General features: G+C 37.5%; 1 protein-coding gene and 1 long non-coding RNA gene across 7 annotated transcripts in view; one reads left to right on the top strand and one right to left on the bottom strand.

The window, feature by feature from the left end:
- LOC124094241 (uncharacterized) overlaps window positions 1-14,991 on the bottom strand; it is a 92,280-nt gene that overhangs the window by 58,547 nt on the left and 18,742 nt on the right. The gene's annotated exons all lie outside the window — the stretch shown is intronic.
- The window catches only part of Ssh2 (slingshot protein phosphatase 2), a 262,197-nt gene that overhangs the window by 231,847 nt on the left and 15,359 nt on the right, over window positions 1-14,991 (top strand). For all 6 annotated transcript variants that reach the window (XM_046446879.2, XM_046446876.2, XM_046446875.2 and 3 more), the window contains 3 exons: window positions 1,902-1,948; window positions 6,921-7,067; window positions 10,255-10,455. In XM_046446879.2, coding sequence (XP_046302835.1) covers window positions 1,902-1,948; window positions 6,921-7,067; window positions 10,255-10,455 — 395 coding nt within the window. The remainder of the gene's footprint in view (window positions 1-1,901; window positions 1,949-6,920; window positions 7,068-10,254; window positions 10,456-14,991) is intronic.

Here is a 14,991-nt window from a genome sequence, read left to right as displayed (position 1 = left end):
GGGAAATGGTGATTCCATTGACAAAGTGAATCTGGAACAACTCTTTGAACCAAAAAGCAAGGAAGTTCTCAAAGACTAATGAGGTCATACCAGAAAGAACCAGTTTGATGAGATTCCTACTGACCAAATTCAGGACAATTTGAGTGTCAAAAAATAATAATGTTGTGGATTATGACATACTAAATAAAAAATAAACCCAGTGTCCAGATCATAATCACACTCTAAAAGAGAGGGTGAAAGTTGAATGTGGTGGCACATGCCTATAATCCCACATAGGAGGATCATAATTTCAATGCCATCCTCAAAAAAACTTAGCGAAGTCCTTTCTCAAAAAATATATAAATAAAAAGGTGTGGGCATATAATCAGTGGTTAAGCACTCCTCAGTTCAATCCCTAGTATCTCTTTTTGAAAGGAAAAAAAAAAAAGGATGGGAGGAATGGTTAGATGAAGTTCTCTTGATTATAGAAGAATACTAGCTCTGTCATACAGAAGGTTTACCATTTTGTAACTTCCAGTAATTGATTTGGGCAAGATTATTTTCATACTATATCCAAGTTATTATAAAAGTAAAAGTTATTATAAAGCAGTATGTACACAGAACTTCAAAGATGACTAATACCCATGTATTACTAATTGTAAAAAAAAAAAAAAAATCTTTACAGTAGAGCAATATGGTTCAAACTCCACATGACCAAGAGTGGGACAAACTGACTTTATGTGCCTCTTGATTTGATGCAGTAGGAAGTATACAACATCACCCTTGTAACAGTCTTGTCAAAAATGTTTGACCTGAATCTAATCACCAAATCCAGATTGTAGGGAGTTCTCCAAGACAACATATCTGGAGTCTACAAAGATATCAAATACATAAAAGATGTTTTTAAAAGTGGGGGACACAAACTTTTAAAAAAGAAGCAAAGATGCACTGTTCTAGATTAGAGAATAGAGACATGGCAACCACATGTGAAGTATGATTCTTGATTGAGCAATTAAAAAAGACATTCCAGGAACAGTTGTAGAAATTAAAATATGGATCATGTGTTAGGTTGTTATTGCATTAGGGTTATGTTTCTTGGATGTGATAATAGTGTTACATAAAAATGTTCTTAGGTGATACATTTTCAAGTGTTAAATATCATATACTCAGGTTGCTTTCATATGTTCAGGGGAAATGTGTGATATGTATTGAAAAAAAAGAGGAAGAGAAAGTAAATGTGGCAAAATATCAGCAATTGATTGCTTTCCAGATAATTTACAGGACCCCCTCTTCTTTGAGTTTGCTGTTCATCCATCTTAAAATTTTTTTAAAAATATTTTTTTAGTTGTAGATGGACAGACTACCTTTATTCATTTATTTATTTTTTGTGGTGCTGAGGATTAAACCCAGTGTCTCACACATGCAAGGCAAGTGCTCTTACACTGAACTACGACCCCAGCCCTCTGTCTTAAGTTTTTGAGCATCATGTCTCCCTTCTTTAACAGAGATTCTATTTTATTCTCTTCTGCCACACTCTCATAATCCTGCCCCCCAACTTATTAGAGGGAATATACTACACTAGAAATTGTGGTCTTTGGAATCAAATCTAGATTTAATTCATAATAATGCTGCTTTGGTCATAACATTCATATCTAGCTTAGATCGGATTAGTCAAAGGTATCTCTCCTCCTTTATGATCTTGAGGAAAAATTATTTGAATTTTATAAGTACTTCTTATCTATAAAAATGAAGATAACTATTATTTGTGAAAACGACATATAATAATTAAATTGCCTGCACCGTATAGATATTATTGGCTGTCTTTTTAGAAGCTCTACTTCTTCCTCCACAGTACTCCTTTTCAAGTATTGTATTTAGTTGAGTTGCTAATACTCCCTAACCTTGTCTTCTTTGCTCCACAGGGCTCAGAATGGAACGCCTCCAACTTAGAGGACTTACAAAACCGAGGGTAAGCACACAAAGCAGTTGCTTTCTCTCCTGTGTGACAGAAGCCCCTATTTAGTCTTTATGTTATCATAGTATCAGTGGTTGATTTTAATCTTAAGAGTTATTTCCTACTGATTCTAATCAAGTGTAATCTAATAAAAGTTAAAAGTGGCAATTTTCCACCTGCTCCTATTTCATTCCAAGACAGATCAGCCATTTTAATGGAAGACTTTTAAGAATAAATATGTAAGTCTTTGGTGCTCTTTAAAATCAAATGTAGGGCTGGGGATATAGCTCGTTGGTAGGGTGCTTGCCTTGCATGCACAGGGCCCTGGGTTTGATCCCTAGCACTCCCCGCCCCCCCAAAAAAATCAAATGTACTTTTTAGTTCCTGGGGGTTTTGTTTGTTTTGTTTTATTTTTTGTTTAGGGGGGTGGTAGTTGGTTGGTTTTGGGGGACAGGTGATACCAGAGATTGAACCCAGGGGCACTTAACCACTGAACTACATGTCCAGCCCTTAGGGAGACCCTCCAGCTCAGGGTCTCCCTAAGTTGCTAAGGCTGGCTTTGAACTTGGAGATCCTCCTGCTTCAGCCTTCCTAGCTGCTGGGATTCCTGATGTGTGATACTACACTCAGCTTGGTTTCTGTTTTTATGTAAGAGGACATAGAATTGCATATTTGGGGTTCATAGAGCTGTTCATTCACATTTATTGGGTATTTTTTGTGGGTCAAGCACTGTACTTGGTGTTAGGAATCCACAGACTCAAATAAGACTCAGCCCCTTTTATCCTTTCCTAACTGTTTGAAAAATAAGTAGGTTATGAATGTAAAGTAGGCAAGCTTCTGAAATTGAATAAGAAAACTTGTATTAATAAAAGTGTCCCTGAGCAGCATGGTTATTAAGTTTGATTGTAGTAATTGAGACTACAGTAACAATTCAACAAGCAAAAGCTGCCATTCTTCCCTTTTTACTTCTTAGCTAATGCCTACTAAATTTCTTATTGAACCTCACTTTAAAAGAACAGATTATCCCATTAAGAGAAGAGAAAATTGAGCTGGGGATGGAGCGTTTGCACAGGACATGGGTTCAATCTCTAGCAAAACTGTTTAGGTTGCGGGGGCCTTCACTGTGGACAGAGATAAGACCAACAGAGACTCAAAGGTAGTGATGACTTGCTGGCTGCTTGTTTTCTCGACTACCAGGCAGCCTTCTGATTATATTTTAACATTATTATGTACATACTCCCTATTTTTCCCCCTCCAGAATAAAGGTATTTTATAATTGTTAAAATGAACTTGGAATGGGACTTGCGTGAGATGGTTATACAAAAAATTTCAGAGAGGAAAATCTGGTTGCTTAGTTTAAGATTTGAAAATAAATAGAACTTGGAACTCTTAATTTGGTAAAGACTGGGTCTGAAGTTTTATATATATATATATTTTTTTTTTTTTTTTTTGGTAATAAGGATTGAACTCAGGCATCTGATCACTGAGCCACATCCCCTGCCCTATTTTGTATTTTATTTAGAGACAGTGTCTCACTGAGTTGCTTAGCAACTCACCATTGCTGAGGCTGACTTTGAACTAGTGATCTTTTTGCCTCAGCCTCCCGAACCGCTGGGATTAAAGGCGAGAGCCACTATGCCCAGTGAGCCTGAAGTTTTTAAAGACAGAGGTTATATCCTGGTCTTATGAATTGATGTTTGTCTAACTCAGATCTTTATACCAAGGGTATACTCGGTAAATATGAATGAATAATAGAGAAATTCACACATATATATAAGAACTGTGACTTGTCTAATGATAAATAAGGAGAGGAAATCAATTAGTACACTGGCTGGGAATTCCAAAATCTAGCTTCTAATCCTATGTCTGCTGTTTGCCCTCTTTGAGCCTGGAAAGCATAAGCCTACATAATTTTTTACTGCTTAGGATTCTTGAAGTTTCCCCCAAGTGTGGGGGCCACTTATAGAATAATAACATTAAATCTGCTTTATGCACAGGGTCTGTACACTTTGATTTTACAACAACCCTAGCAGGCATTAAGACCCATCCTTCTCATATTTTTTGAATTTTTAATTTTTTAAAACTGATACGTATAAATGGTACAGATTAATGGGGTACCACGTGATGTTTCAATACATGAATCCATTGTATAATGTTTTAATTAGGTTAAATGTATTTATCTCCTCATACATTTATCTTTTCTTTATGGTAGAAACATTCAAAATCCTTTTCTTTTTTTAGCCTTTTGAAATGTACAGTATGGTATTGTTATCTGTAGTCACCACCCTAGTATGTAATAGTACACCATCATTTACTTCTTTTAAGGCTTAATTATAAAATGCAACATCTCATTGTGTAAAAGACAGAATGGTTAGATGTTCAGACACCTGTTTAGATATCATTTCTTAAATTCAGTGTTTTGGTTTTTTATTTTGTTTTTGTTTTGTGGTACTGGGTATTGAACCCAGGAGTGGCTTTACCACTAACCTACATCCCTAGCTGCCCCCCACCCTTTTTTTTAGGCAGGGTCTCACTAGTTACTAAGGCTCTTGCAGTTATCCTCAAATTTGCGATTCTCAGGAGAAATTACCACCATGTGCCATGGCACCCAGGAGACTCAGTGTTTCTTAAATTTTAGTATATGAAGAATTATAGTTCGTGGGTCTATACACAATCATGTGTTCTGCCCCCTGTGGATGATTTGTGGGATTTTCAAGTGTAATTTTGGCAATAAAGCCATTTCCACACAACCTATTGACTTTAGAATCTAACCCCAAGTAAAGTGCTGCTCCATATGGAGTCACTTACTGCTGAGATGGCAAAAAAATTTCAGAGTGCTAGTACAAATTGTCAGGGGCTGTTTGAACCTAGGTAATGAAAAGAATTGAAAATCCCTTTCTGGGGCTGGAGATGTGGCTCAAGCGGTAGCGCGCTCCCCTGGCATGCGTGCGGCCCAGGTTCGATCCTCAGCACCACGTACAAACAAAGATGTTGTGTCAGCCCAGAACTAAAAAATAAATATTAAAAAAAAAAAAAAATTCTCTCTCTCTCTCTCTCTCTCTCTCTCTCTCTCTCTCTCTCTCTCTCTCTCTCCCCCACTCTCTCTTTAAAAAAAAAAAAAAAAAGGAAATCCCTTTCTGGCCAGCCAGGTAGGTAATGTCATGATCCATTACTGAGGTATGGGATCGGATGTGGGAGATTGTTTGTTTTTATTTTAAGAAAATAAGAGAAGTACACTTGCCTTTTTTTTTTTTTTTTAGTTGTATTGAAGTATAACTCATATACCATACAATTCACCCATTCACCAATTTAGAGACAAGAGTTTCACTGAGTTGCAACTTTCTCGCTAATAAGTTGCTGAGGCTGGCTTTGAATTCTTAACTCAGCCTCCCAAGTTGCTGGAATTACAAGTGTGCACCACCATGCCTGGCAATTTAGAACATTTTTTTTTCAACCCAGAAGACAGCTATAGCCTTTATTGGTCACTTCCATTTTCCTTCTTCCCCCATCCCTGGAAACTGCTAATGTCTGTCACAGACAGATAGTTACTTTTTATCTATCACAAATGAAGCTGCTATGATCATAGTGTCTAACTTTTGGGGTGGACATGTTTCCCATTTCTCTTGGGTTGCACCTAGGAGAGGAATTCCTGGGTCATGTGGTAACTGTGTTCAGCTTTTTGAGGAACTGCTAGACTATTTTCCACAGTAGTCATACAATTTTATACTCCTACCATGTGCTTGACTTTCAAATTTTAAAAAATCCCTTCTAGTAAGAGGTTTTGATACTAAGTTAAAACAGATTGAATTCATGTCTCAGAAAAATTTTAGCTACTTGGCCTTAACCATAGAGTTGGTTAGCTGTGGCTTTCTTTCTGTAGTCATTTCTTTGACTTCAGACAATGGGTTTGTAGAACCCCACATATGGTTCTCAGAAGAAAGCAGCTTCTACGTAGAGAAGTGAGTTAATCTGTGTTCTGTTGTTGGAGTAAACTAGTGATGTTCAAGTCCACACAGCACTGAGGAAAAACAACCTCTGGTAAACTCAACCCTAATATCTGTTGAGATGGTACAGTCAGAGAAGAAATAGAAGAAATTTTTTTATAGAGAAACCCTTTTCTGCAAGCGTTGTCTGTATGGGAGAATCCTCAGACACATCTGCTGCCATAGCAGCCAGGAATGCTGCCAGATAAAGTTAAAGGAGTTTCAAGTCCAACTTTCCTCTGTCCCTCCCAGGCCTGACCTCATTTGCCTTTCATGTAGTTTAAGAGAGTAATAGTGCAAACCTAACAATTTGGCATTTAGAAAAATAGGACAATGGTGTTATTAACAATTAAACTTGTCAATTATAATAACTTAAAAATATTATCTATGCTATTAAAAATAGCAAAAAAAATGCTGTTATATCTGGAATAAACATACTTGATATTCAGGTAAAAAAATCCTTTTCTCTTTTTTTTATTCAGATACATGTTAATAGCCTGATATTATACAGATAACTTCTAACAAAAATTGATATTGTTAATGTTACTAACAGAGAAGCTGTTAGGTTATGGATCTCACATTGATTCTTTGGAGTAAGATACAGGCCTGTTTTTTTTTTTTTTTTTTTAAAGAGATTATCAAAGATGAGGTTGTGTGATTACACATAAACTGAAAATGGAATTTAGATGTTGACATGGAAGATAGCTTTTTACTCAGTGACACCCTCATGCCCAGGTGTGCCCTGTGAAACAGCTTCTCTACTTTTAGTTTTTTTTAGCTTGTTATCATTATTTTTGTATTTAATTTCTATCAATTGCGTAAACAAGTTTTGAATAAGAAAAACAGTGCTGAGAGTTAGGGATGTAACTCAGTGATAAGAGTGCTTGCCACCTTCAGCAAGGCCCTGGGTTCAATCCCAAGCACTGTGGAAAAAGAAAAATAGTGTTGAGAATTGGATTTAACCTGAATAATAGAATATATACTCTTCCTTGGTTTCCTGACAGGGTACGTTATATCTTGAATGTCACTCGAGAGATAGATAACTTCTTCCCAGGAGTCTTTGAGTATCATAACATCCGGGTATATGATGAAGAAGCAACAGATCTCCTGGCTTACTGGAATGACACTTATAAATTCATCTCTAAAGCAAAGTAAGTAAATAGCCCTGCATGGTCTGACCCCGGTTCCTCATGATACACCACACAAGGCTGGGGCCAAAGGCTATAGATAATTTACTGATGATATTCAGGAAAAAGGTTGTAAAAAAAGATTTTGTAATCCTAGGCAAAAGACTGATGACTTAATACTTTTCCTTTAAGTAAATGAATCCCCCCAGAAGTGACCTCATATTGACCTCATGTTTTCCATTGAGCACAAAATTAAAGAAAGTAGCGTAATGCTTCAACTAAAGAAATAGAAATTAGATGTAGAAGAAATCTGAATGAAATTCTTAAAGTTTCCACATGGATGAATTTGTAACTTAGAGAACAGAAATTATTCTGAATAGCTGGAATACCAGTTCCTCTCCTCTGAAGGCAAGGAAAGAACAGTGAACTTAGGAAATCTTTTCCTGATCTTTTTTTTTTTTCAACACTTTTTTAATTGTTGATGAACATTTATTATTCATTTATTCATATGCAGCGCTGAGAATCGAACCCAGTGCCTCACACATGCTAGGCAAGTGCTCTACCACTAGGCCACAACCCTAGCCCTGCCAATCGTTTACCTTATTTTTATCATATTTTTAATGGTAGAATTTTTCTCTGACCCTTCGTGGATATCTTCCTTAAATTAAGTAGCTCTTTTCGTGAAATTATTTAGTATTTACTTAGTGTTTAGTATTAGTTAGTCTTAACATTAACATGACATTTTTTGAAGTCCCTGAGGATTTCCTTGCTATTTGTATTCATTCCTTCACTAGAAAAAACTATAAATGAGCTTGTTGGCACGTCCTCCTGCAGTTAGGACTACATTCACACCATCCCTTTCAAATGAAAAATGCTTCTGTTCTTAAAGTCCTCCAAGAATGATTATACCCTTCTCTTAAGGAACCTCATAGTCAGTACATTCCTCCTCGTGGTTACCCTGAATTCTCATATTCTAGCTTTGAGCCTGTTCCTTTGGCCTCCAGCCATTTATTACCTGAAAGTGTTTTATATTCTTGAAGACTACTATTAAATTATTCCCAGTAAAAATACCATTTATGGTATACCTACTTTGTGCCAGTTACTTTATGTGCATTCTCTCATTTGATATTTTCTAAAATCCAGAGAGGCAGATACTGTCATCACCCTATATGAATGAGAACAGACCACACACAGGAGATTCATAGAGTGAATCTCTTTTCATAACAAGTGATGGAGATGGGACTTGAACCAAGGTTGTGTCTATTTTGAAATCCATAAGTATACAGAAATAGTCTAGTTCCATAAGGAAAGCAAACTAGAAAGACTAGGCAAGTTGTCAGGGTCACAGCTAAAGAGGCTAGAGTTCAAGGCATGGCCCCAATTGCAATGAAAATAGAGGCTGATGCCAGTTAGGATGGGGGGGACACATGAGGCACCCATGGCACAAATGGAGGCACCCCCACTCAGGCTTCTACAAGTGTGGGTCAGCATGTGAGAGGGGGTAATTAAGCCTCCTTAAATGCTGTGCCCTGGATGCCTCCTATATCTAATGTATCAGGACCCTGATTCCCAATATGAGGCCAGGCTTAACTGAACGATTGATTCTTAATGCCAGGAGAAGGTAGCTCAAACTGAAGTATGGAATAGAGTTAGGTGAGAACTGACTTATATCTTTCATTACATGAGTTAGAAGCTATCCTCTGAAATATCCTGTTGCAAATACGCTAAAAAGATATTTTCATAGAACTAGATTTCATAATTTGATTTTTTTTAAAAATATTTATTTTTTAGTTTTAAGTAGACACAGTCTTTTTAAGTGGTGCTGAGGATTGAACTCAGTGCCTTATGCATGCTAGGCGAGCACTCTACCACTGAACCACAACCCCAGCCCCTCATAAATTGACTTGGTTATCCAAGTTTGAGCTCCTTCCATGCCTACAGGCATAAACCTGAAAATTGATATTTCAACGTTGTCAGAACTCAGTGGGAAAATAAAGAGCACATGTCTAAACTTTCATCTGAGTCACTGTGCATTGGCTTTCTAACTGTAGTTTAAAGGAAAGTGCTAGTGTGTAGTAAGTAAAACAAATAATTCTTAGTCATTGGGATAATACGTAAGCACACAGAGTGACATTCATGCCATCCTTAAGACACCAAAATTTTGTACCTGATTGACAAAAGGCTAATCTTCCTTCCTTCTGCAACTGTTTCTGTTATTCCAAGACTATTCTCTACATTCTTGTAGATTATCTGGCTCACTTATTTCAGCACATCACCTCATGCTTCATTATACTGATGACTTAATAATACGTCATGAGTCTCTTGTCTCCAGAAGCAGTGTTGTAAGCTTCTGGGAGGAAGCTAGTCTACCATCATCACACAGTGAATGAGTTAAGGATTTTCCCTAATCCTAATATGTACATACTTTTGATATTTTTTTTTTTTTGAATAGACACTTGGGAAGGATTCTAGAACCCATGTGCACTAGCAATAAATGGTTCCTCACATGCTTCCACTCAACTCCCTGGGTTGTATACCTGCCAGTCTCTAATCATAACACATGTTGTGAAAAGTAATATTCAGAACTATGTCTGAATAGGGAAGAAGGTTGGGTTCATTAGGTTTGTGCTTTCCTCGAGGGACAGAACCCTTAGTGAAACTTAAACTGAAAATAACTCAAAATATTTAAATAAATTAGATGAATCATATCTGTAAATCAGAAGAGTGTCAGTCATGAAATATGTTCCTGGGGCTGTGAGGGAACTAGCCTCCACCAAACACAGACTAGGATATAGTCTCTAAATTCAAAGTGCTTCCTCTATATTCTGTGACCATCATTGCACTGACCATATTAAATTTTAATTGTTTATTCCTTCTGCTGAATCCTATTCTTTGGGATAACAGCTTTGTATTACTTATGTCTACATCTTAGCACCTTGAACATTGTCTTACATATGGTAAATGTCTGGTAAATATTTGTTGAATGAATTAAAGAGACTTAACATTAGTAAACATTATTTATGATCACACTTAAGACCTGCTTACCTTAAACCCATATTTGATCACAGCATACATAAGTGTACCAAGCATGGGGATTACATAGTAAGAAAATAGAAGGACAGATCAGAAGACTTGGGGAAAAAAATTTAGAATCCAGCTTTTAAAATGAACTACTGTTTTCCTCTATTCTTTACCTCAATTCCTAAACTAGGAAACATGGATCTAAATGCCTTGTGCACTGCAAGATGGGTGTGAGTCGCTCAGCCTCCACCGTGATTGCCTATGCAATGAAGGAATATGGCTGGAATCTGGACCGAGCCTATGACTACGTGAAAGAAAGACGAACAGTGACCAAGCCCAACCCCAGCTTCATGCGACAACTGGAAGAATACCAGGGGATCTTGCTGGCAAGGTGAGTCCTTCAGTGATTTTCTTAAATTTTCCCTTCTTTATAATAAGGCAAGGTAAATGTCCTTCTCAACAGGTAATAATTCTCAGCCTAATTTGGATGTGATCTTTTTCTTAACTTGGTCTTCTTTCTCTGTCAAAGTTTCAGATAATAAGGACTGGGAATGTGGCTCAGTGGTAGAGTATTTTTTCTTAGTATGCACAAGGCCCTGAATTTGATCCCAGCACTGAAAAAAGAATTTAAATAAGTATAAGCATTTAAGGTTAGTGTGGAAGATTAGGCATTTAGTCTTTCAGAGTCATATTAGGTTGATATAAACTAAAAGATGAAAATACTATTAGTTCTCAACAAGGTACAGATTTTAATAAGTACTTCTCAATATCTATTTTTGTTCTTTATAAATATACATGACAATAGAGTGTATTTGGTGGTGATACTGGGTATTAAACTCAGGGACACTTGGCCACTGAGCCACATCCCCAGCCCTATTTTGTATTTTATAGAGACAGGGTCTCACTGAGTCACTTAGTGCGTCACTTTTGCTGAGGCTGCTTTGACCTCGAGTTCCTCCTGCCTCAGCCTCCTGAGCCACTGGGATTACAGGCATGTGCCACCACTCCCTGCCCAGTAGAGTATATTTTGACACATTATACATACATGGAGTATAACTTATTCTAATTAGGATCCATTCTTTTTGTTTATTTGAGGAGTTTTTTTATTCTAATTATACATGATAACAGGATGCATTTCAATTCATTGTACACAAATGGAGCACCACTTTTCATTTCTCTGGTTGTACATGATGAAGCGTCACACCATATGTGCAATCATACATGTACGTAGGGTAATGATGTCCATGTCATTCCACCATCTTTCCTGCCCCCATGTCCCCTCCCTTCCCAGGATCCCATTCTTGTGGTTGTACGTGATGTGGAGTTTCACTGGTCACGTATTCATACTTGAACATGGGAAAGTTATGTTCAATTCATTGTATTGTCTTTGCTATTCCCATCCCCCCCTTCCCTTCATTCCCCTTTGGCTAATTCAATGAACTTCTATTCTTCCCTCCCCCGCCCTTATTGTATGTTAGCTTCTACATTATCAGAGAAAACATTTGGCCTTTGGTTTTTTGGGATTGGCTTATTTCAGTTAACATGATAGTCTCCAGTTCCATCCATTTACCAGCAAATGCCATAATTTCATTATGGCTAAGTAATATTCCATTGTGTATATATACCACATTTTCTTTATCCGTTCATCTGTTGAAGGGTGCCTAGGTTGGCTCCATAGCTTAACTATTGTGAATTGAGCTGCTGTAAAAATTGATGTGGCTGCATCACTGTAGTATGCTGATTTTAAGTCCTTTGGGTATATACTAAGGAGTGGGATAACTGGGTCAATGGTGGTTCCATTCCAAGTTTTCTAAGGAATCTCCATACTGCTTTCCATAGTGGTTGTACCAATTTGCAGTCCCACCAGCAATGTGTTAGAGACTTCTCAGTATCTTAAAAGGTTGAATATAGCTGCTTCATCAAAATGATACCATTTACTCCTAAGGTAATACTAAATTAGGCTTAGCAGAAATTCTTGGAAATTTTTTGGCCCATTGTATTAAAAAAAAAAAAACCTGCTATTACTTTGGGTATTTTTTTTTCTTCAGTGCCTGACTTCACTGAGCCCTTTCTAATAATTTTGGTCATATGGAAGATGTGTATAATTTGTGTATAATTTCATGTGTATGTGATACTTCCCAGAAACAGCTCTTTCTTATTTTCTTTTCCTTAAAAAAAAAAAAAAAAAAAAAAAACTTTTAATCTAATTATACACGTATGTGTGTTGCAAAAATGCAGAAAATTATAACGGGATAAATAACATATAAGCTCAATACTCGGTCAGCAGCTGACATTACATGACATTACATTACCTGGTTTCTAGGTTTTATCACATATTTTTAAAGCATTTTTTTACACAATACCTTTATTTTGTTTGTTTATTTATTTTTATGTGGTGTTGAGGATCAAACCCAGGGCCTCACGCATGCTAGGCGAGCGCTCTACCGCTGAGCCACAACCCCAGCCCCTTTATCACATATTTTGATGGATATTTTTTTCCACAAAAACTGTTTTACAACCTGCCTCTCCACCCAGTACAGGTCTTGAATATATTCCTGTATCAATAAGAGCCAGCTATTTTAAAGTACAACTTGGTAAATGGTTACTAAAATGAGTAATTAATTTCACTACATTATTACCCTTTTACAGGTGAAAAGCACCTTCAGCTGTTCTTGGGAACAAGTGCCAGATTTTAGATGACTTGAGGTTCAGTTTCTTCAGATACCACATACTGAAATTTTATGGGCTGCTAGATTTTGCTTTGTTATTTTCCATGTGGGCATGTTCTAGGTGGTTTTGTTAGGGCGAAGGCACAGCTGTCTAGAAGCAGCTGGGGTTGGTGCCAGGGTTTTACTCCAGCAAGTCCCATGACTTGGTCTTAACTCTTGAATCTGGGCTGTATTTCCCCTGAACAAAATGTTAAATAGCCTTCCAGCCTATCCAGGCAGAGGGACCACCCTCCCACCCGCAAAGTATTGTGAAAATGTGGCCACAGCATAGCATTATGGTTTCCACTAAAAAACCCCTCCCATTTACTCAGCACTTGGCATGATTTCATCTGAGCCATTCTTCTAGCAGGCTGGAGAATACTGAAACCTCTTCTGTTTTTGAAAAAAAATTTATAGGTCTTCAGGGCCAGATTTTGATGATGCTTTTCAATTAAATCAGAAGATAGGACACAGAAATTCTTTTTGGCATAAGAAAGAGGCATCTAAGGGTTTGATGAGACATGAATATATATTCACAGACATACCCATGACAGATATTAGGCAATGTCCTCACGTGACCCATGAGAGGAAAGATACTATGTGTCCTGCCAATTTCAGTATTTATTCTGGAATCCCAAGCTACTGCAAGCTGTTGGGCTAAGTTTTTTAGCATATGTGGTTTTTCTTAGATGTTAAAGGAATTTCAGAAAAATCTTAAATGAGGATAAGAAGAGCAGCATAAACCCCCAAATCACCCTTCCTCTTCCCTTTCCCTTTCTTTTTCTGTTCCATCCTAATTTCCTGGGCTTGATTCACGGAGGGAGGGCAAGCCCGTGGGAGAGAAAACCACAGAAGTTGAGTCAGTAGATCTGGTTTCCGTTCCTGGTTCACCCTGTTGCTGCAGCCCTGAGAAGTTACTTCACATTTCTGATCCTCACTTGACCCCATCTATAAAACGTGAATCAAGAGATCTACCTCACAAGATTATTGTGAGTTAAAATGTGTATAAATGTTTACTATGTATTGTTGAAGATTATTTCTCATCAACTCCTTTCTCCAGGGTTACCCAGAAAACATGCACGTGCCATTTATTTCCTCCCCCATGACATCAACAACTGCCTCCCACCACCCATAAGCACACTAACTCTACAGAAACTAGAAGGGGAAATGTTCCTGGAATTTCCTGTATTGTGATGTTTCCTGGATTTTAAGTACTAGAGTCCAGTGTAGAAGTGTCATTTAGGCTGCTTGGCTCCAAGTAGTAGAATACCTCCATCAATCAGGATCTCAGCAAGAAAATAACACATTCAAGCTTGGCACATTGGCACATGCCTGTAATCCCAGCTGCTTGGGAGGCTGAAACAGGAGGCTTCCAAGTTCAAAGCCAGCCTCAGCAATTTAGCAAGACCCTGTCTCAAAATATAAAATAAAAAAGGCTGAGGATGTGGCTTGGTGGTTGAGCACCCCTGGGTTTAGTCCCTGTTACCAAAAACAAAAGAAATGAAGGAAAGAAAAAAAAAGAAATAGTACACTCAGATTAGGGTTATTGAAGGAAAGTTTTATAAAGGAACTATTTACAAAGATGGGGCATTTTAGCAGAATCAAGGGAGTTGTATCTGCAGAGCTGTTTGGTAATAATGCATGTTCCAAAGAGAGAGACCCCCATTTACTAGAAACTGGAAGGATACTCCTGTAGAAAAAGTACCTTCAGAAACAAGCAATAACCTTCAATCAAAGGGATATAGCTAGTCTGATGTGCCCAACCCTCAGGGTCTTTCTTCCAATGCCCTTCTGAGGCTTCCCATTAGGCAAACCCTGTGAAAGAAGAGGACCTCCTGTGGTCCATTGATTAGCCTCCAATGCAGAGAGAAGAGATAAGAATCTGAAGAGCATACTCATAGAGACAAATAGAAGATATCCTGCCCAATACCCCACTACATGTTTGTAGACATTTGCATGTAAATTGCCAGCATATGGCTGAAGGAAAAGGACATTTAAATGAGGGAGAATGACTTTTCCCAGAAGCTCCCATAGACTTCCTCTGGGAACTGGGGTTGGGGAGAGTGGGTCTTATGCCCATGCGAGGCCCTGGGTTCATCCTCAGCACCACATAAAAATAAAATAAAGGTATTGTATCCAACTACAACTAAAAAAATAAATAAAATATTTTAAAAAATAAAGAAATTCTACTTCCTGTCCATATTTTCTCCTGGGTTGTA

This window comes from Marmota monax, unplaced genomic scaffold (assembly GCF_021218885.2).
Source record: "Marmota monax isolate L192 unplaced genomic scaffold, Marmota_monax_Labrador192_F-V1.1 WCK01_AAM20220418_F8-fsc00138, whole genome shotgun sequence".
Classification (NCBI taxonomy): Eukaryota; Metazoa; Chordata; class Mammalia; order Rodentia; family Sciuridae; genus Marmota; species Marmota monax.
This window is presented reverse-complemented; position numbering and strand designations above follow the sequence as displayed.